Consider the following 22,248-nt stretch of genomic DNA (forward strand, 5'->3'; position numbering starts at 1 on the left):
CTTATTTTGAAGGCATGGGTAGGAGTCTCAGATGAAAGCCTTCCTTTTTAAAGGTCCTAAAGTCATTTGTCTTTTTTGGCAATATGAAACTGCTGAACGTGCTGGTTAGTTTTTGAGCCTCTTATGGGCTCCTTCCTTCTGCTTAGTTTCTCAACTGTTTGCCCTGCACATTTTAGGAATTGGCAGACACCTTGAAAGGAAAAGCTGTGGAGAAGTTCGGGCTCACTGTGATCTTGGCCTCTCGAGTCTGAGCTGCTTTGGTGGTTCTCCAGTGATTTCCAACAGTTGCTTTTTGTTTTATTTGTATTTTATGGAGTCAGGAAGGCCAGTGTTTTTCAAGCCACTTTCAGAAGCTGAAGTATTCAGTTTGTACCTGTATTATTTTATAGCATTTTCAAAGCAATAAAGGTTAAACTTGTACTCTGGGTATTTTGCCGTGGTCTTCTAATACTGAAGTAAAAGATACAATCTTTGGTTAGTGCAAGAAATAGGAATAACATTTATTGAATTTAGATTTCAAAAACATGAAGGCCCTTAATAAACATTTCATGATCATTTTCAAGTCTTGTTGGAAAGATAAAAAACATATCTTCAAAAAAGATATAAACTATCTGATGTGGTACCTAATGTGGAATGAATTCTAGTATGGTGCATACTATTGGAGGACAAAGGACAAAAACTAATGTGTGCTGTACACCACTGTTGGGTTCTTTAATCACCAGAACAAGCATATGTGTGAGCAGGTGATGTTTCCATTTTAAAAGATGAGGAAAAATCGTCAGTTGTAAAGAAAAAAAAAAAAAAGTTTCTAAAAAGTCGCCCATAGTCCACTGAGAGATAACCACTAAGAACATTTTTGGTCTAAGAACATGTCTTTTTTCCAGCACATATAAATGTATAATATATATTATTCTGAAGTAAGGAGTTTAGTAACATTTAATTTTAAGAAAGTGTTTTAGATGAGCTATGTGTAATTCTAGCATAAAACATTTTTAAACTTTGAAGGGTAAAATTTCAGTGGTGCCGACAAAAAGTTTTTTAAAATGTATGCAGCTGACATTTTCTTTTCAGTAATGATCTGGACAGTGGAATATTGGTTCTCTAAATTAAGAATTATGTCAATTGACCTATATAATTATATATTGTGACTTTTTTAAAAAGTTGGTGTCATTTGATGCTTTTTGTTAAGCTTCCTAATACCTGTTCTGTTTATATTTTAAAGGCCAAACTGTTTTCAGATAGTGGTTCAGCACTTTAGTGAAGAACATTACATTTTTTACTTTGCAGGAGAAACTCCAGAACAAGCAGAGGTAAGTTCATTGTTTTCTCAATTACTGCAAACCTTTATTTAGCCAATGTTTTCTTTTTAACTAGGAAACTTCTGCATTTATGATAAGTAATAAAAAGAAAGACTGAAATCTAATCATCTTATTATTTCAAGGAATGAGAACTTTGATGTGTAAATTTTTTTTTTAAAGAAATGCAGAAAAACTCAGTGAAGGGTTATTAGAAATGAAAACTCCATTTTAAATTGACCTTTAAATACTTTGTCATGTTGAGGCCAACTCAGAGTGCTCATTTAAAGTCCTTTCTGCAGAAAGGTTATAGATATTCTCAGTACAATAGAAAGGTAAGGCAGTTAGTTTTCCTAAGAAGCAGTGTTATTCTTCACTGGTTGAACTCCAGGTCTAAAAATAGAAGTTCAGTCATCAAAAATAAAAAGGATTTTAGGAATTTTCTATTTTCTCTAAGTCTACATATGATGTCTTACTTTTAGCACTAGGCACTGATCCATGTGCAATGCCCTTCTTATAACTTTTATTAAATTTTAAGCATCACTGTGATGAGAAAATGTTTTTTTAAAAAAAACCTCTTATTAAAAATACTTGGATTTCTTCGAACCATAATATTTCAGGGGTGGTATTTACTGGTATTTTGTACAAATATGATATTTTTTTGTTTGTACTCTATGGAAAGAATCTGAAGGTGGTCGAGAGGTCAAAGAAAACTATTGTAAATAGAAGATAATTTGCCAACTCTGGATATGGAGCAGTAGCTCTTAGAACTGGATCTTGGCTTGGGTCCTTGATTCATAAATTATGAAAATGTCTTAGAGTCCAGAATAAACTTGATGAATGAGCCACATTATTTTATGGTTCACAACTGAATGTCCTGTTTGAAATCTTTGCAAAATATTTCAAATAAACACTGGAAACATATAACACAGAAAACCTTGTTTTGTGGGTATTATCCCTAATATTTAGATGCAAAAAGTAGAGTTGAAAACATTTTAGTAACAGATACATATTTTTTTAAATGCTGGAAATTGAATTAGTCAAGAAATTTAACCTTTGGTATCCTATGCTCCAATTATTTCACCAGGTTCCCTCTTTCTCAATAAAGATGTGTTATATACTTCGATAACATTTCAGTATAAGGAGAACATTTTCTTACTGTATTTATACGTAAACTATTTTACATATTCTTTATTTCCACATACCACTTAAAGTCCAAAAATACTACCTGTATTTCCAGTCTCTGTTACTTTGGTGGCCTATGGGATCTTTGGTTACTCTCTTCTATTTCCAAAAGCTATAGTAATTGATTAGGGCGTAATTTGTTCTGTAAAGATGTCCTCTAAACATTCAGAGTTCAGACTGAAATAGTCAGCAAGGTAAGGATATAACTGAGTAAAGCAGCAGTGCATAGCTTTGTGGAAGTAATCAAGCCAAAGTGAAATGTTTAGATTTATTTTTGATAAGCCTAAGATTGTTTTCTCCTTTCTCCAGACCACTAGATAAACATTTAAAAATACAGCTTCAATTTAACGTGAAAATTAGCATGAAATTTTTTTCGAACCTCGTTATATTTGAAAAGCTTACAAATTAACCCAGATCCCCTTACACATTTCTACCTATATCATCATGGTCCAAGGTAAGATTAGAATGCTAGTCATCAAGTCAGTCATCACATGATCAGTTGGTTTTTCAGTCAGCCCTCCTTTCATAATACAAAACTGCTTAATAACTTGATGTGAATTATATTTTTTGTCTAATGGTCACTCATGGCATACTTAACATTAATTTAGGGATTCAATAGAAATATAATTTTAGGGATGATTATAATTGTTTTGATCATTGGTTTTTGGGGCCACAAATATATTGAAGTGCAGCATACTCTGAGTATAGAAATAGCAGTCTGGAGCAGGAAAGAATTCCTGAATTTGGGGGAAAAAAAACCCTGGTTATTGAAAACTGAATAAACTATTGTATATTTTTTTGAAATGCTGTTATTTTTTGTAGGACTGGATGAAAGGTCTGCAGGCATTTTGCAATTTACGGAAAAGTAGTCCAGGGACATCTAATAAACGCCTGCGTCAGGTGAAACAATTTTCTTTGATTTCATGTTCCCACGTTTCGCTTTATTACTTTACTCTTTATTTCTATCAGAACTGTTTTGGGTGACCTTTCAGACACTTCTGAGTTCTTAAGAGAAGTTTATCTTTTCAGGCATCTTAAAGCCATGCTTTCACTTGGTTCAGTAACAGGAGAAATATTTATGAAAAAATATTCTTTATATACCTGCTGGGTACTTTAGTCCATAATGCCATCTTTTGAATACATACCAAAGATTTTCTTTTTCCTTCTACTTGAAATAACAATACCAAACCAACAGCCAGAAACCATTCTGTTGGGCACCTTCATTAGTTTTTTATTGAAAAAATTATTTTGGCCTATTTCAAAAAAGTACAACTAAAGGTAATTATTGAAAAGATCATCTGACTTTATTATTCCAAATAAATTTTTTTGTTTTTCACTTTATAGTAGTTGCCTTTGAAGTCTGTTATGTAACTGTTAGGTAGTGTCCTATCTTTGAACTTTAACATGTCGTACATGTTCAATTTATAGAGAGTTAATAAGCTAGACTTTCTAGGTGTGTAAAGTCAACTCTATACCCTCCATATCTTTGCTCCCCCCCCCATATTGTTATCTTTGGATAGTTGGAAAAAGTTATTTTACTCTTCTTTAAGTTTGGAGCAACATTTTGTACAGTATTATTGACTGAAGTGATTCTTGTATTCGTGGAAATTTCCAGTAAGCTTTGTGAATTTAATACAATGTTCTATTGCAAGTCAATAAATGGTTAATATTTAGATGATTATATTATATTTCCTGTAACCAAAAGTCTGACCCTTTCCCTAAGGACAGTTAATTTTACACATAATTATGTGTTCTTAAATCATATTTTAACATTTTGTAAGCCATGAAAAATCAGTTTTTGCAGATTGTGTCTTGTGTGAGACTTCAGCTATGAAGTTAGCATTTTTAGCTATAATAGAATAAAAAATAATACAATAAAATCATAGCTAACGTGCCTTGAGCCCTTCTGCAGGCACTTTGCTATGTATTTCCATGTATTACCTCTAATCTTTAAAACAGCTTGCAGTGTAGACTTTATTCTAATTTTGTATCTGAGGAGGTAAGGTCCAGAGAGGCTGACTTGTCCCGCGCCATGCGAGTAGTATGTGCTAAGGGGGAAAGAGACCCTCATGCTAGAAAGTGAATGATCTCTAAGTTTTGGCAGCATAGCTGATGAATAACTGAGCTTCTTTGGATTTGTATCTTTATCTGTAAATGAGAGGCATAATCTGTGTTGTGAAAGTATTTTCTGGCTGTGGAAGGTGTATAGATAAATCTTCCAGATGAGGATTTTGATTTGGGGATGACAGTTGTTTACTTTTATTAATAAAAAAATCCTCCTCTATTTCATTTTCTTTTTTTTTTTTTTTTTTAGTAAAAAAGGTGCATTTCATTAAATTCCTACAAGAATATTACTGGAGGAATAACTTAAAAAGCGAAACTGCACTTCAAAAAATAATTTAAATGCTTGAATGTTACATTATATCACATAAAGAGGAAAATCTAATTACAGGTCATAATGTCTGAAGAAGGGAAAAATCCGTTTTGGTATTTTTTAAATAATTGCTTTTGAAACATAACTCATAATTCTTGAAATCTGGGATAACAATTTTTATGTTTTTTTTAGGTCAGCAGTCTTGTTTTACACATTGAAGAAGCCCATAAACTCCCTGTAAAACATTTTACTAATCCATATTGTAACATCTACCTGAATAGTGTCCAGGTAGCAAAAACTCATGCAAGGGAAGGACAAAACCCTGTATGGTCAGAAGAGTTTGTCTTTGAGTAAGTCTCATTTATCATTACATTGAATCTTCTTCTTTTTACCCTATTGCATTTTCTCTCTCTCTCTTTTTTTTTTTTTTCCTTTATTTTTTTTGGGTATCTGTCTCTGAACTATCAGAACAAGGTACCAAGTCTAGGCATTTTAATAGTACTTACATTTTTTCCCCCTGCTTTTATTAGCAAAGTGATATACTTGGTTTTTCACCTAGTTCCTAATAGGAATTAGTGTTACTGACAAGTTCAAAAACATATACTAAGACACATACAAAATGTTTATAATGGTCAAAGATAGGAGGAAAAGTATCATTTGCTTGTCTGCATTCTTGTATTTCAAATAATATGTTTGGAATCTAGTTTTAAATTTAGCATTTCAAATTGTTTAGTAGCAGAAATAAGGGACTTATTTGGTACTAGAAATAAAAGAATTAGAATTTGAGGCCAGAATATTTTGTTAATTCTTTTTCTCTCTTCTAGTGATCTTCCTCCTGACATCAACAGATTTGAGATAACTCTTAGTAATAAAACAAAGAAAAGCAAAGATCCTGATATCTGTAAGTTGATGCAGAAATTTCTTTCTGAAGTAAAAATGTTACATACTTTTTTTCATAATGAAATGTAGTCTAAAGTGAAAATTTTAAAAAGTGCAAATACTACAGTTTGACATAGTTTCTTTTCGTACTCCTAAGAATTTTGATTGAGAAAAAGTTTCTCTAATAAGAAAGAAAAGGTGAAAATGGCTAACCTGTACATACTGTAAATGTCAGCCCTTGCTACTGAACTCTCTCTCCTCTTTCCTTCGGTCCCCAGAGGACAGGGGAGCAAAAGAACAGGAAGAGTAGCTGTCCTTCTGTGGTGCTTCCAGTATCCCTTCTTTCTACTTTTTTACATTTTTCCTGTTTTCATAGACTGTTACCTAAGTGGTTAAAAGCCCTCTATTAACATGTTTTCTTTAAATTAGTCTATGATTGTATTCATTTCTGGTGAATTTTATCGATTCTTGTTTTCAGTTGGCACATCTTCTCCCACCCAGCCTGTTGCTGAAACAGGTGGCAGTGGGATTTAGATCGCATCAGCGTGAGTTAGGTTAATACCTTCTTAAAAGTCAGGCTTAGAGAAAGAAGTGATATGCATCAACAGATCAAAGCCTGAATTTTCCTCTACAAAGTATTTATTCTTTCTTAATGCTTAACATTTTCTAGTGGTTCCCCATTACTTTTAAGAAAATCCAAACCCATAGTAAGCACAGAGGAAAGGCCCTTCCTGTTCCACTCTTCCCCCCTGTTGCTCTCCTAAGTGTATCTTTGGTATATTCTTTATAGACAGACCAGCCTTCTTAGTGCTCATAAGTCATCCATGGATTGTAAAAGTGCCCACCATACCTTCAATTTGGACTGTACGCTGTTTCTCTGCCTTTGTACTTAGCTACACCTCCACATCCTGTTACATGTCGACTTAAGGGTTACCTGTTTGGAATGGATTTTTCCACGGGCTGAATTATATATTATTTATTTCTCTGTACTTTGGTAGCATTAACCGCTGTTAACAGCACTTACCACACTGTACCAGGATTGAGTCTTTGCCTTACTGTGACCTCCATGCAAGTCAGAGACCATGTCTGTATCTTGCCTACCATAGTCCAGCACAAAATAGGCATTGAGTAGATGAATGAAGCAGGCATCGAGTATTGAATTTATGTTACTACTGAAAACTCCTTTAAAGCATTTAACACCATAGAGAAGACAAAATGTCAGGAAAATTTACTGGTATGACAAATTACGGTGTCCTCTTTTCAGACAAGTAATCATTTGATGTTTTTCTATCAAAGTATTTATGCGCTGCCAATTGAGCCGGTTACAGAAAGGACATGCCACAGATGAATGGTTTTTGCTTAGCTCCCATATACCATTAAAAGGTATTGAACCAGGATCCCTGCGTGTCCGAGCACGATACTCTATGGAAAAAATCATGCCAGAAGAAGAGTACAGCGAATTTAAAGAGGTATTAAGTTATTTACCGGTCTGATTATTTTTGATGGAATTAACAAATATTTAACATTTAAACACAAGATCCATTAAGTTAAACATAGTTAATGTCGTAGCTTAGTGCATGGTGGGAGGCATAGAAAGTTGAAAAGTCTTGCGGGAGTATGATACTGGTCTTAAGAGACTATAAATGTGTAGGCTGTAAAATTGTTTTTAATATATTCAATAGAACATATTTCTAAAGAGAAGAACATAATTCCTGTGAATCTCACTGAGAATGTTTAATGCCGTGTACTTTGAACAATTTTTCTCGGTGTCCTTTTTAGCTTGTACTGCAAAAGGAGCTTCATGTCGTCTATGCTTTATCACATGTATGTGGACAGGACCGAACACTACTGGCTAGCATCCTGCTAAGGATTTTTCTTCATGAAAAGCTCGAATCATTGTTGTTATGTACACTAAATGACAGAGAAATAAGCATGGAAGGTAAAGCACAGATGTTTTAGTGTGATACTTTAAAACAAAATCATCTTGCAAAATGTTGTTATTCTGTCTTTCCTTCATTAAAAATTAAAGTTGGGATGTCAGTTCTGATCCTTGTGCTGGCTAACATTTGGCGGTTTCTGTCCTAGTAAATTATTCCATCAGAAGTCAAAAGAAAGTGACTTCTTATCCCCTATCAGTGGCTCAGGGTGCTTGATTATTAAGCATAGTTTGGTGTGCCTACCAATACTCTCTTGTTTATATTTTACTTGCTAATTCAGCGCTCAAAAGTTAGGTGGCAGCTGCATTTTATTTCTAGCTTCTAAGTGACCTGGAGCACACAGGTCACACAGTGCTTTGTGACAGCTTACAAATTTGTCACAATCCCTTTCTAGCTAGCACTTTGGCTCAGTAACAGTGCTTGCTTCTAGGTTCCCCAATAAACTAGAAAATATAAAAAGACATAAGATTTGTCAGGAAAGATGAAGTGATGGTTCAGATGTTACACTGAGATTGTCTTTTTTGGGCAATATTTGTGTGTTTTACATTATTAATAGCCATTTTTTTAAGGTAATAATTTATACTAGGATTTTGTGGGTCTTTTTTTCCCCCATTTTCTGCATTTAAAAAAAATTGGAAGTGTTATTGACATGCAATATCCTATTAGTTTCAGTTATACATCATAGTGCGCTTTGGTATTTTTATACATTACCAAGTGACCCTCATGATAAGTCTAATTATTCATACCACTATGTTCTTATCTGGAAATTAACCCAGAATTTCCAAAGCGAGGGCTCAGTGGATAACAAAGCTGAATTCTTATCTTATTTTTGTCACTTAGTGGCTCTTTGGTCCTAACAAGTCGTGTAACCATTCTAGGCCTTTGGTTTTTCTTATGAATATGGCAGTGTCAACACCTTTTCCTGTTGATCTAATGAAGTAATACAGTCCTTTGAAGAGTTAAATTTATAGAAATAATAGGATATCATTATAATCCGTACTTCAGTGCTGCATGCAAATAAGCATACTTAAATGGCTATGTTTGGGGAAAAAAAAGAATTCATTTAATTTCTAATCTTGTTCACATTAGTACAATCCTTTATATAAATAATCTTTTAATATAAATATTTATGTAGATGAAGCCACTACTCTATTTCGAGCCACAACACTTGCAAGCACCTTGATGGAGCAGTATATGAAAGCCACTGCTACACAATTTGTTCATCATGCTTTGAAAGATTCTATATTAAAGATAATGGAAAGCAAGCAGTCTTGCGAGGTACGGATTTCATATTTTAAGTATTTCAGCAAAGAGCATATTTTAATAGGTGATGCTTTATAGCTAATTACATTTTAAGGAAAATATATTAGCTTTCTAAAATTATTCATCAGAGCATTTACAGTTTAAGGAAAATATATTAGCTTTCTAAAATTATTCATCAGAGCATTTACACATTTTGTAATACATTTAGAAAAATGTTAGACAAAACAGACTTTTTAAAAAAGATGTACTTTGAGATTAAAAACCTCAAATTGTACCAGAAATTAATCAAATTACTTTCTCATCCTACTGTACAAAGTATATGCTGCTTTCAGAAAGTGTACATGACATAAATTGGGAGTTTTGCTAGAGACTTTTGTTGTATAACCTAGTTACTAAGGTCTATGAAGCACTTCCTAATAACAGCCAGCGGTGTCCTTGAAGGTTTTGGGGGTAAAGAAGTAGGACATAATCCATTCAAAAGCAGATAAAAACATTCTTTTAGGATTACTAAGGGTTCAGTGTAAATTCATAATAAACCATGAAGAGATAGAGTGGAATCTCACAGGACTCTTGTCTCATTTTACTTTGAAGCTAATTAGAGCAACTACAGAAGGAAGATACTAGATACATTTTTTAAAGATCTGATAGAAGCTTAATAAAACAAGGAATTGCTTTTGATAATGTACATTGGGAGCTGTCAGAGGCTAATTTTGCACTAAGTTGTCAATTTTTACTAATTAACTTACAGGGAAGAAATTGAGGATTTAGTGTTGAAAACTTGGGGTAATGCCATAGTTGGCCTACTGAAATGAAGTAAGTCTGCAGAGAGTCTCTGGCTGAATCCTTAGATTCAGGCTAGGGAATTCAGACTTAGGTAGATGAATCTACTCCACTGATTCTAGATCAGAAGTCTTAGATTTTCAAGGGCTACTGGAAAAATTTTGAGAAAGGTTCATTATTCTGTCTACAGCATTCAGAAAAGCCTTTCTATTTTAATATGAGTGTTTCAAATATAATTAAAGATTTTATAATACATGGTGATCATTCTCAAATACTCAGTGTATTTATGTGTATATGATCACTAAAGCTGGATTTCTGTCTTGTAGTTGAGAATACTATTTTAAAAATAAAGTCTAATCCAATTTCTGTGGCTATTAAAAATCTGTGGTAAATGAATAAGAGAACTTTAACACTGGTATGAATCCCAGAGCAATAAAATGTGCTGAGTAATCACTGCTTATTGTACAGTTGAGTAATTGGGAATCAGTGGTAAATGAGTTCCATAGAGCAAACTACTTAAGAATTCCCATTTATACCCACCCTCCCCAAGAGCTAAAACAGATTGAAAAATGGAAAAACAGAGAACCTTGAAGAACTACTGTTTGATTACCTTGATTCATTTGCATTTATCATTGCCAAGATGCATTTATATTAATTTATTCCTTCTCTTAGTTAAGTCCATCAAAGTTAGAAAAAAATGAAGATGTGAACACTAATTTAGCACACCTATTGAACATACTTTCAGAGCTTGTGGAGAAAATATTCATGGCTTCAGAAATACTTCCACCGTAAGTGGTGAAATTTTAATTTGACAAACGGTACTGCATTTTGAAAAATCTGTATTTCTAAAACATGTAAACTTTTCAACTATCTTAATGTTTTTTACTCTGAAAAAGTTTTTTTTTTTTTTTTTTTTTTTGTCTTTACAAGGTAAACTGTTTAAGGCAAAAGAGTAACTTGAAGAAACCATGGTGGGGAAATATTTAATTAAAATAAAAACAAAATTGTGTTTTCATACAGGCTAACATGTCTGGTTTATATAGTAACTTGAGTCATGAATAGACTTATAATCTCAGATTTGAGATCATAGATATCTTAGTTAAACGGACACCAGACAGTTTGTACCTGCTTAATAGCTTTTAGTGTAAGTGAATTCACTTACTTAGGTAGAAGTTATCCTATAAAATCCGTATCACTGGAATCTGAACTTATTTCCTTTGTGTTCTCATTCCGGTACTTTTCCCCCCTTTGCATTAATACAGAGGCACTGTAAGAATGGTAAGATTTCTTCCAAAGTAAATGTAAAGAATTGACTAAATGATGATGAAAACTATTTGTTTTCCTTATCCCTTGCTGAGTGTGTCCTTCCTTCCTTGTAGCAGAGTACTTTTTTTGGGGAAAGGCCAGTTGCATTCATATGTGTATTTACTAAATTAAGCTTCTGGCAGCAATGAGATCAGCATTTTTCCCTTGGTTTGTGTATTGAGATGATTGTGTTGTTTTGGCAGGACACTGAGATATATTTATGGGTGTTTACAGAAATCTGTCCAGCACAAGTGGCCTACAAATACCACCATGAGAACAAGAGTTGTTAGGTAAGGCTCATCAATTTACTTGTTATATATCATTGTGTATAGTATGCAGAGTGGCTGAAAATTTGGAGTAACAGTATACAACTCAAGACCTTTTCTTTTACGTTTATCTCAGAACCCTGTTGAATATTGGCTGAGTTCGGACAGCTACTAAGTTTTAACTTTATTTTTGGGGGGACGTTACCAAGAGATATTTAGCTACTTTGTGCATTTCTGAAAACCTCAACGCTTACGTATAATCCATTCACTATTGGGAATTTTTATCCTGTGGACAGAAAGGTTAAAAGTTACATAACCAGCAAACTCTTTAGCTAACTTTATATAGTAGTAATCGTATACACATCACATTACCTACACGCATGTACATACATCTAGAGAGGAAGAAGAGGGAAGGGGAGAGTGGGAGGAGTGAAACAGAGCTTGATGTGGTGCTACCAAGGAAGAGCAATAATGGAACCACTGCGGTGCTGACTGATGGGTTTGTAGCAGTGGTTCTGTGCTAAGCTCCAAGCCAGAACCTCCAGTTCCAGTGAGCTTGCCACACAGTAATTAGGAGGAATTGCTTTGGGCAAGTCACAGGATGTTGTACCTTTTGTACGGTGGTGGGACACACTTTGATATCACTATTTTAACTTTTTCTGACGAGGAAGCAGATCTGTAGAAGTTAAAATTGTTTGCTTAACTTTATATAGAAAGGGGTCGTACTAAGGCAGAACTAAAGGCCAGCCTTCTAAATCCAGTCAGATCTCTGACACCATTGTAGGCTTTTGGTAGGTACACCCGGCCCACTGAAGACCACTGGAAATCAGTGTCAAAGCATCAGAGAATATAGGGGTCTACTAATAATAGATTCAGTAGAATACATCCTGCTGTCATGTTATATCCCATTAAAAAACAAACAAACAAAAAACTAGACAACCACTGAAGACACCAATAGCATACATTTAGTTTTGAAAAAATGTGCTAATCCTGCCCGCAACTAAAGTTTTGTAAAGAGGCTTCTACCCTTCGTAGAGAGTATTTCTCTTGGTTAGTAATGATATGACATAAGAAAGAATGATAGATTCTCTATTTTTTCACTAGTGGCATAAGTTTCAGCACAGTTTTGTGTGTGATGTAAATTAAAGCCTCTGTAAACTGTTTCAAACAAATATAATTGTTAAGCAAACACAGCAGGAATTTCTGCTGTGTGAATCGTCTGACACGATAGGGTTTTTAAGGGGCATTGATGCCCAAGGTGATGATTTCTGTCCCTACTAACAAGCTTTTAAATATATATGTACGTACCTAGTATCCCTTTTAAATTTAAAATCACCTCTACAAATTCACAGAAAATAATTTGCACACTGAAATTCTTTCATGATTAAATTATAGGTTATAGTTCAAATTCAAACAAGTATCAAAATGTTTTCAAGCAAATTTGTGCAAGATTCTTCATAAATTAGTTTAAAAAGAGATATTTAAAGGGCTGATAATTGTGTATTATAATTGCAATAAATGGTATCTGAGAAGTAACAATCATTTTCTAAGAGTCCAAAAAGTAGTAAGCTGTCATTAGGTTGGAAAGTAATTGTCATAAAGTTGACTTATCCTCTCTGTAATGGAAAAGGTGAAAAGTGAGGTCTTTTTAATAAAAGCTTTATATTTATAGCATTCAATTGTATACATTTCCATTTATCAAGAAGTCACTTTTCTGTACTAGAATGGATTCTTATTTTTAGGATTCACCAGCAAAATCAGTTTTATAACAGATTTTATTTGGCTATTCTATTTAAAATAAGGAAAGAAAGAAGTGAGAGAATGAGAGTTTTAGCACCATATAGGCCTGTCTCTATAAAAAGGATTAATTCATACTCTAGGATTAATTCATACTCCTATAGTATTTCAGAAAATCTTAGTGTTCCTAAAGCTACTGCTTCCTCAGAGTAAGTATACTGGAATAAATAAGGAGTTGTCAAGACAGTAAATGTTACAGATGTAACTTACATCGTCCCAAAATAAACTGAAAATTCCAAATTCGGGAAAAGTAAATAGTGTAAGAAGCAGAGATACACGTACCTTAAGTAAGATACTTAAGCTATTTTCTTAAAGCTTTGTTTGGGCTTTTTACATCAGTTCAAAGCTCATGGTTCTACAAGTATTAAAATTTTTGTTTATTATTTTTATGTAACATATATAGTAGTTTTCTAAAAAGAAAAAATTTCCCTCCCATTCAGTGGTTTTGTTTTTCTTCGACTTATCTGTCCTGCCATCCTGAATCCACGGATGTTTAATATCATCTCAGGTAATCAGCTTTTGATAAAATTTTGAAATTAAAAAGTTAGAATAAAATTTCATATTATTTGGTAAGGTTATTCATTTTTTCTTTTACATCTGATTTTTTATTATTCTCCAGTTCTAAGACTTGATATAAAACATTCCAACGCATCCTTATCTCCTTCTTTCCTTTTGCTACTTTACCTTCTGCATTTTGCTGCTTTTCTTTCCATCTAGTATCTGAAACCTGAGGTGGCTTGATTAGACACGTATCACTTTTTCCCCGTTCCACACCTGTGTCTCCAACTCTCATTATGATGACTTTCTTCCACTCTGCAACTTGGCTTTTTCAATTGGGAAGAGGATTCTGTGTTCTCTTAGCCCATGCCAGACCCTGTCACTACCATTGCAAGCTGTATTTTAAAGTCAAATTAAAAAGATAACTACAGTTGCAGTAGTACTCTGTGAATACTTGACAGTGGCCCTTGAGAGATACTGAAGTTTGTGACCAGTTAGGTAATGTTAATTGGCCAGTTTAAACTCCAACAAACCAGATTCCGTTTGCTTACTGCCCATATGTCCATTATGCAAGGACTTTCAGATGCCATAAGTTTCTTTCAAAGAAAGGTGAACAGTGTTATTTGTGACTACAAACGTAATAATGAGCCATTAACAACAGAAGGAACCTGAACCATTTTTCTTTTAGTAATTAGAAGCTCAAAGTTGTATTTAAAAATACTTTGGTCTGCATCTTAAGTTTTACCTTATTATAGTCATCACATCTCTTGTCATTATCTTCTATTGCTATTAAAATGGTTAAAACCATGGTTCTATTAAGAATTAAAGGTTTAGCATTCTGTTGGAGAGATTAGTTTATCTGAATGGTGGCCTCCAAACCACTAGGCAATACTCATTTACAGTTCAGTTTAAGATTAATCTAAAATCAGGCAGTCAGATAGACCTACCTATACATTTTTAGTTACATAATTCTGTTATGTTTCAGGGCTTATATGTAATTGCTACAGATGGTTTTCATTTACACCATACTATGTATATTCTCTAGGGAAATGTTTCCAGACTAATCTTTACAGTTGATTCTGTGATATTCTAAGTTTATTATTTTTTTCTCTTCAATATAAAGCAGAAGTCCCAGATTTTATCTTTGTTATTGAGCTCTAAAGTGATTTTGTAGTCATTTGGAGGTTGGTAATAGGGAATTGCTCAGCAAATTGCTAACCTGAAGGGGTTGCAATTAGCTGTGAATTATCATGAAGCAGGTGTGTGGAGTGACAGTGTTTTTAGCAATAAAGATAATGCTTTAAGGGAAATATCAACCAGCTGAGAATTGCTGAGTCTTGTAGCAGCAACTTTTCACAAACTAGAAGTATTGATAAATGTATTTAACTCCCCCCCCCCCTTTAATTCAGGTTTTCTTGTGAATTATACAGGTCATGTCATTTCCAAGAATGTCAGTATTTTTAGCAGGAAAAAAATGTTTAAGTGTTAAACTTTATACTGCTTTCCCTGAAAATGCCTTTGGAGTCTGTGTCATTACCTGTACCCAATTTTTCTTTTATAGATTCCCCATCTCCTATTGCTGCAAGAACACTGATATTAGTGGCTAAATCTGTGCAGAACTTAGCAAATCTTGTGGAATTTGGAGCTAAGGTAAAAACATTTTGATAAATCACAAATGAAACCTTGAGATGATAAAACCATAGAATATAAAGTTTTCAGTAGTGTCTCTTGCATAAAAACTATTACATTTTTGTTGGTATGTATGTCTTTTTAAAAATATTACTATATTTTAATAATGTATATTGTACATTTTAATGAAATTTTAAAAACCAGTTTTAGCAAGTATACAGAAAACTACATTTTCTATTTCCAATATATTCATATTTTCCTACTCTTAAATATAAAAGTAAGCATATTTTTAAATGTACCTATTATTTATTTTCACCATAAACATTTACTGTAAATAACTCAGATGAGGTCTTAAAACATTTATATGTGATCTTACGTAAGGATAAGGATTAATAATCTAGTAGTAGTTGTACCATGTGGCCTGATTTTGTCAGTATTTAACAAACTTCTTGCCATACCTGGAAACAACAATCATTACATCATCATATAGCTGTTAAGTATAGTCTTTTACTTAACATTTAGATGGCTTCCAACTTGTCACTGTTACAAGTATCCATATATATTTCCTTTCAAAGTTTTCCAGTTATTTCCTTAAACTTAGTTTGGAGGAAAATTCCTAAGTAAGACTTTTTGCTTTCCAGAGCCTTGCCAAAATTCAGTATTCTGTTTATTTTTTGCCAACCTGATGGAATAATGTTACTTTGATTTTTCACGTCTGTTTCATTGGAATTGACTGATGAGGTCTTTATCATCTTCTGTGTATTGACTTTAAAAGAGCTTCTGTTAATACTAAACATTTTCTGTTTTACATCATAGCACATTTTTAAATAGGCTTAATATGTTGTTAGTATGAAGAGCAGTTTATTGTATGGCTTAGCTTCTGAATTTATCTGAATAGTGAGGAAGGTTCTATTACCTATTCCTGTTGCAGTCTTTAGCACACTGTATTTTAATTATATTCTTTGCTAGATTCTAAGCTCTGGGTTGGGCCCATGTTGATCTTGGCAGTTGGCAAATAATAGTTTCTCAATAATTATTTTGGAATGAATTACAGTTGACCTCTGACACACAGGTTCAGACTGCACGGGTCCACTTATTCATGGTTTTAATGTATTTTCTCTTATGATTTTAGTATTTTCTTTTCTCTAGCTTACTGTATTGTAATAATACACAATAGAATATATGGAACATACAAAATAAGTGTCAATTAACTTTAGGTTATCAGTCACGTTTTGGGGGGGGTCAAGTTATTTATGGATTTTTGACCACTTGGGGGTGGTGCTCTGGGTTTTATTTTTATCCAGAATTTCTACTCTTTCATTAAAATACTCTAGTTCTTTGGTATAGCTTTTATTAGAAGAGTTATAATTCTTGTGAACATGTACTGCTATTGATGTATGTAATTAAATACATAAGAATTCTTGCTACACGTTTGGTTTTGATGCATACAGTAAGTTTTTTGTTCTATTTTTAGGAGCCCTATATGGAGGGTGTCAATCCATTTATCAAAAGTAACAAACATCGTATGATCATGTTTTTAGATGAACTTGGGGTATGTATATAATTTTTAAAGTACTGTGAGACCTATAGTTAAGGTAGCTGAGAGTTAACTCATTTAAGCTTCTGACTCTTGATCTCAGGCTATGAGTTCAGGCCCCACATTGGTCTCCACTTAAAAAAAAGGCAAAAAGCTGCCTATTTTTGTCTACTTTCATAAGCAAATTATTGATTATAACCACTTATTTTTACACCAAATGGTTTATATCAAGTACTTACTATGGTAGCTTTTGTGCTTCTTGTGTTATTTTTTAGTTTGTATTGTTTTTCCATTATCCCTTTAGCTGGTTCATCTCTTTACTGCAGTACTTAGCTGTACTTGAAACAAGATGGATGACCCAGATCTGACCAGGTTAAATAAGTAAAAGGACTGTAGAGTGTTCTTGGGGCTTCACTAGGAATAAAACACATGGATTTAATATTATACTTCATTCAGTGGGACTACCAGTGTCTTACTTGGGTTTTTTAAAAATCACTATTTATAAATTAATAGAAATGGTTATATATTAAAGCTTAATTTTCTTGTTACAGACTTACAGATACTGGATCAGTTAAAAACTAAAGTATATTAGTAATTCAGTTCATTAAACAACAAATAGGTTTATCAAAAAGATTCCCAGGTTAGCCAGGTGTTACGGCATTAGGGAATGCTAGGGTAGGAGACTGAGGTGCCCATGTTCAGCCTTAATGTATTCAGATCCAGTTAAAAATACAACCACACCAGTATGCTGTGCAGCTAACCAGTACTGCCTGAGTGTCCCTCGTTTGCTACCTCAGGGATAAAACCAGTGTGAAAGAAGTTACTTGCAACATAAGTCCATACTACTCTTTCAAAACTCACTTCAAATTATCTACTTCAGAAGGGCTTTGATGGGAACTAAACCTGAGTCCGAGACCTTTTCATCCGCTTCCTAAGTATCCTCTGCAATCCTGGATATCCATGTTGCTATGGTCGGTTTACCTTTTAGAGAGACTGCAAGCTCTCTGAAGGCAAATTCCCCTCTAGAATCCTCCATTCACTGAATGAATAAAAGGGTAACTGAGTTAATTAACAAGAATGGACTATATTTCAATTGTTTGTTCATGCCATAGAAAACTATTTCACAGTTTTTAGGAATGCAGTGGATTTAGTCCAAAGTTCCAGCAATCTGAGCCCATGTTGAATTTTATTCCAAGGCTCAAGCTAACATTGGTGTTTAGTACTAATAAAGTACTAAGTTATTTAATGACCCTTAGCTGAAGATGCCATAATCAACACTGATCATTTCCACACATTACCAAGTGTTTTGGACACAGGCCACAATAACAGCCTGACAGGTTCTCATCACGCTTCCACAGTGTAACTCCTAATTTATATAAACTGATAAATCTGGACAAACTATCGTAGCTCAAGTTCTGCTTGCATTTAATCCAGATTAGCAGTTACACTGTTTTGTGATCTATGTGCCAAATCAAAAAAACCCCGAAACTCTTGTTTGGTATTCTTGTTATTCTGAATACCAATTCTGTTTAAGAACATTGGAGCCTGGTTTTGATGTGAATATTAAGGTCCCAGAATCAGTACTGAAGGTTACACAGCATCTTAGACTGTTAGGAGAAATGTAAGAGAATAAACATGTTAAAAATTGTTTATTATAAGCAATTAGGATCTTTTCAGAAGTGACTGTAATGTGACTGTAATGACTTGTATTTCTAAATGCAATCTTATCATTCCCATAAAGAATGTACCCGAACTTCCGGACACTACAGAGCATTCTAGAACCGACCTGTCCCGTGATTTAGCAGCACTGCATGAGATTTGTGTGGCCCATTCAGATGAACTACGAACGCTCAGCAATGAACGTGGTGCACAGCAGGTAGGTTTTTGCCAGCCTTCCTTATTAACAGTGATGTTTGACTAGCACTTAAGCAGAATGTCAGCATAAGACTCAGAGAAGTAGCTGAATTGTGGTCAACATTGTTATTTTATCAATCAGTTATATTTTTAAGAATCTGAATCCTACTCCCCAAAGATCTCGGACCCAGACTAGAAATGCGTGTGTTTGACACCACACAGCGTGAACTCTCAAGTCAGTAGTGATGTGGGCTTATCACACGTATACAGCACATGGTCAAATGACTTGCAAGCTCCAGATTCTGGAGTGTGGCCTTGAAAACTATCATTTCTAATGAGCTCTTCCTGAGTGCTGTTGCTGTACTGGCCAACCATGTGGCAGGGGCCTTGGAGAAGAGATTAAAAGTAAAGCATTGTGTTTGTGGATTCCAAGTTTTCTTCAACCAGAGATTCTAATCAATCACTTTAGCAGAGTATGTGCCACTGGCCCACTTATGTGTCTGTGGTACATACAATGTCTTGCAGCTACAATGGACATTTTATTGTTTATTATGATCTGCCTTAATTAAAATAAAATTCTTATTGGAGAATTTGGCCTATTTTTAGGCCCAGTGTAGTTCTATTTCTTCCATGATCCTCAATCCACTAAGGATAATAATGTCATTTGTAATAATAAATCTATCTTCTGGCAAGATGTTCTATTCTAAGTGGATATGAAAATGCCAAATAATTTCTATCTAGTGTACAAAAATTCTATCTTGACCAAAAATACTGAGTCAATGACTTAATGATAGAAACCGTCAAAATTTTATGCTTTAAGTAGAATGGTTAATATTTTATGAATTCCTTTGAATCAACGTGACTATTTACAAAATCCAGGTTCCCAGAAATTTGACTGAACTTTCATTTCTTTACTAATTATTTTCATACTATTTTTCCTTGTTTTAGCACGTACTGAAAAAGCTTCTGGCTATAACAGAACTGCTTCAACAAAAACAAAACCAGTATACAAAAACTAATGATGTCAGGTAGCAGCCTTGGCCCAAGTGTTCTGCTTGGATTCAGCATGCCCAACATGGTAATTCACATCAGTACAATGTCTCCTTTGCTCTTGCCAAAAAAATAGCACACCTTTCCACATTCCAGTGATGTGTGAGCTATGCAAACAAAATCCAAGATTCTGCTGGTGACTAAATGTGCCAGCAGCTTTGTAAGCTATCTGTGCAGGAAATTTGCACTTTTTCCACATATGGGATCAATCTTTACCAACATCTGAGCCTTTGTGTACAGATCACCTTTCACATGACAACAAAATGCTATGAGACTGACTATACCTTGAACTTGGAAAATATATTTTCAATACATCCAATTGCCAAAGTTTTGCTGCATCTTTGAAAAAGAACTATGAAACCAACTGACAAGGAAAAGGATTCTAACTGGATTGCTGACTGTTCTTACTGTAACTTCCTCCTGATTAGGAATATGACCGTTTGACTGTTCAATGACTATTTGTATTTACAGTTTTCAGAGTCTGCCATTATAATAGGAACAATCTTTGCTGTATACTTTTTTAAAATACTGTGCTATTTCTCTTGCTGGAACTGTTGAAAGAAAATATGATCTATTGCTCATCAGCTTTATTTTTTAAACATACCACTTATTTTGTTGGAATTGTCAAAGACTGTATTTAGATCTCATGATGCTTTCGTTAAATGTTTACAACAGTAAATAGTTTGAATTCAATAAATATTATTGGTCACTGTACTGATCAATGCATGTTACCCATTCATCCATTCTGTAGATTACAATTTATTTTGTGTTTAAAAGTCTGGAATGCTTTTGTTGAAAGTACTCATTTCCAAATTGATTTTTTTTTTTTTTTACACAGTTATCCATCTTTGAACTTCTGACTACTTGTTCTATCTGCTGCATATTTAGTTTGTATAGTTTTGCTTCTGTATATGTATTTTTGTGAAATATTCACAAGGGTTTAAGTTAAAATAAAACCAAGGGTTATCTTGAATAACTGATTACTTCTGTCTAAATACAGCTCAGCATTCAGTTTCATCATTCTCCTCCTCCTTCTGGGGCAGTTCAAATTTAGCACCAGAGCAAGGCCCGGAGAGAAGAATCACAATTCCTTCTCTCCCATGAGTGTGCAGGGGAGAGAAGGCCTACAAAAAGTACATGGCAGAAAAGCATTTTCCACAGTAAATAACTTTCCAAGAGCAACACTTCAGTTAACACTTTAAAATACAGGAAAAAACCAATCAGGGCTTTAAAAGATTGATGGAGGCTGTTTCTTCTGCAGACGCAGGTGAACAGCCTCCTTTTTCTTGGTGTCTACGCAGTTCCCCTGACCTTTCCCATCACAACTGCTTCAGAGCTGCACTGCCATGGCAGTAGCCCAGTTGGGTTACAGGACAAAGGACGGACCAGAAGGGATACAGACCAGTGACCACTCCAGAAATGTTTCAACACTATGCAAAAGAGGGCCAAATCCTAGTGCGTGGCAACTTACTTCCCCCATCCATCACTCGTCAGTCTTCACCAATACTGACCTATCAATCATCCACCATTCCCCTGGCAGGAATTTCCTCTTCTGCCTTTGATATTTTAATGCCATCTTCATCTCTAAAGCTGTAATAGGAAATGTGCCATGTACCTTTGTATGCCTTGCAGTAACTAGTTGGGTCAAAGATGAAAGAAAACCACAAACTTTCTAAAGGGGCTGGGTAGGAGACTTTTCAGAAATAAATGTGGACCTTGCTCTGATACCAAAGCTTAGTGACCTAAAAGAGAAACCGGGTCAAAGGCATGAACACTACACAATGGGGTCTAGAGACGAGCAGCACTGCTGCTTCACTTGGACTGCGTAAGAAGGTTGTCAACTTAAGCTTCTTCTGTTCTATGTATAAAAAAAAAAAAAAAAAAAATCACGCTTCATGATTTTCATTCATTGTTCTACAATTAGAAGGCACTAAAAATAAACCAAAAAAGTCATAAACTTTGTAAAGAATTAGAAGAATATTAGAATATAATAAATACTGCCCTCAAATACTGAGGTGGAATTAAAATGGTACCTGCGCTTTCATGGTAAGCACGGCCTGGGATGTACTGACGCTGAAGACAGCTGTGTAGCCATCAAACTCAGATTTACAGGACTACTGAGTTTCTCAGAATTCCTACAACCAGGGATCCCTGGGTAGCTCAACAGTTTAGCGCCGCCTTCAGCCCAGGGCATGATCTTGGAGTCCCACGTCGGGCTCCCTGCAAGGAGCCTGCTTCTCCCTCTGCCTGCTTCTCTCTCTCATGAATAAATAAATCTTTCAAAAAAAAAAAAAAAAGAATTCCTACAACCTAGTTTTCCAGACAAAAATTTGACATTCATAATTTGGTTCCAACTTAGAAACTGAGTAAGATCACAAATACCTGAACAAATGAACACTTAGAATATGGAAGCACCACTCCCATTAATCCTATGAAAAGTAGGCATTATCTTCCCTATTTACACCTTGGAAAACTGTCACAGCTTTAGAACTCGACCAAAGTCACGGAGTGAAACAGACAGCCAAGGTCATACCCAAGTATCTTGGTACCATCATCTGTGCAATTACATTTTAGATCAGCTCACTTCAGTTTGAATTCA

At 34.4% G+C, this 22,248-nt stretch overlaps 1 protein-coding gene across 1 annotated transcript in view; it reads left to right on the forward strand.

Annotated features, from left to right (window-relative positions):
• RASA1 (RAS p21 protein activator 1) overlaps nucleotides 1–20,625 on the forward strand; it is a 109,098-nt gene extending 88,473 nt beyond the window's left edge. Inside the window, exons 12-25 of the mRNA XM_055342312.1 lie at nucleotides 1,223–1,310; nucleotides 3,303–3,380; nucleotides 5,047–5,204; nucleotides 5,679–5,755; nucleotides 7,030–7,202; nucleotides 7,513–7,672; nucleotides 8,806–8,948; nucleotides 10,386–10,501; nucleotides 11,222–11,308; nucleotides 13,522–13,589; nucleotides 15,141–15,229; nucleotides 16,683–16,760; nucleotides 18,487–18,621; nucleotides 19,548–20,625. Of these exons, the coding sequence (XP_055198287.1) occupies nucleotides 1,223–1,310; nucleotides 3,303–3,380; nucleotides 5,047–5,204; nucleotides 5,679–5,755; nucleotides 7,030–7,202; nucleotides 7,513–7,672; nucleotides 8,806–8,948; nucleotides 10,386–10,501; nucleotides 11,222–11,308; nucleotides 13,522–13,589; nucleotides 15,141–15,229; nucleotides 16,683–16,760; nucleotides 18,487–18,621; nucleotides 19,548–19,631 (1,534 nt within the window). The 3' untranslated portion in view covers nucleotides 19,632–20,625. The remainder of the gene's footprint in view (nucleotides 1–1,222; nucleotides 1,311–3,302; nucleotides 3,381–5,046; nucleotides 5,205–5,678; nucleotides 5,756–7,029; nucleotides 7,203–7,512; nucleotides 7,673–8,805; nucleotides 8,949–10,385; nucleotides 10,502–11,221; nucleotides 11,309–13,521; nucleotides 13,590–15,140; nucleotides 15,230–16,682; nucleotides 16,761–18,486; nucleotides 18,622–19,547) is intronic.
• The last annotated feature ends 1,623 nt before the right edge of the window (nucleotides 20,626–22,248 follow it).

This window comes from Nyctereutes procyonoides, unplaced genomic scaffold, assembly GCF_905146905.1.
Source record: "Nyctereutes procyonoides isolate TBG_1078 unplaced genomic scaffold, NYPRO_anot_genome, whole genome shotgun sequence".
NCBI lineage: Eukaryota > Metazoa > Chordata > Mammalia > Carnivora > Canidae > Nyctereutes > Nyctereutes procyonoides.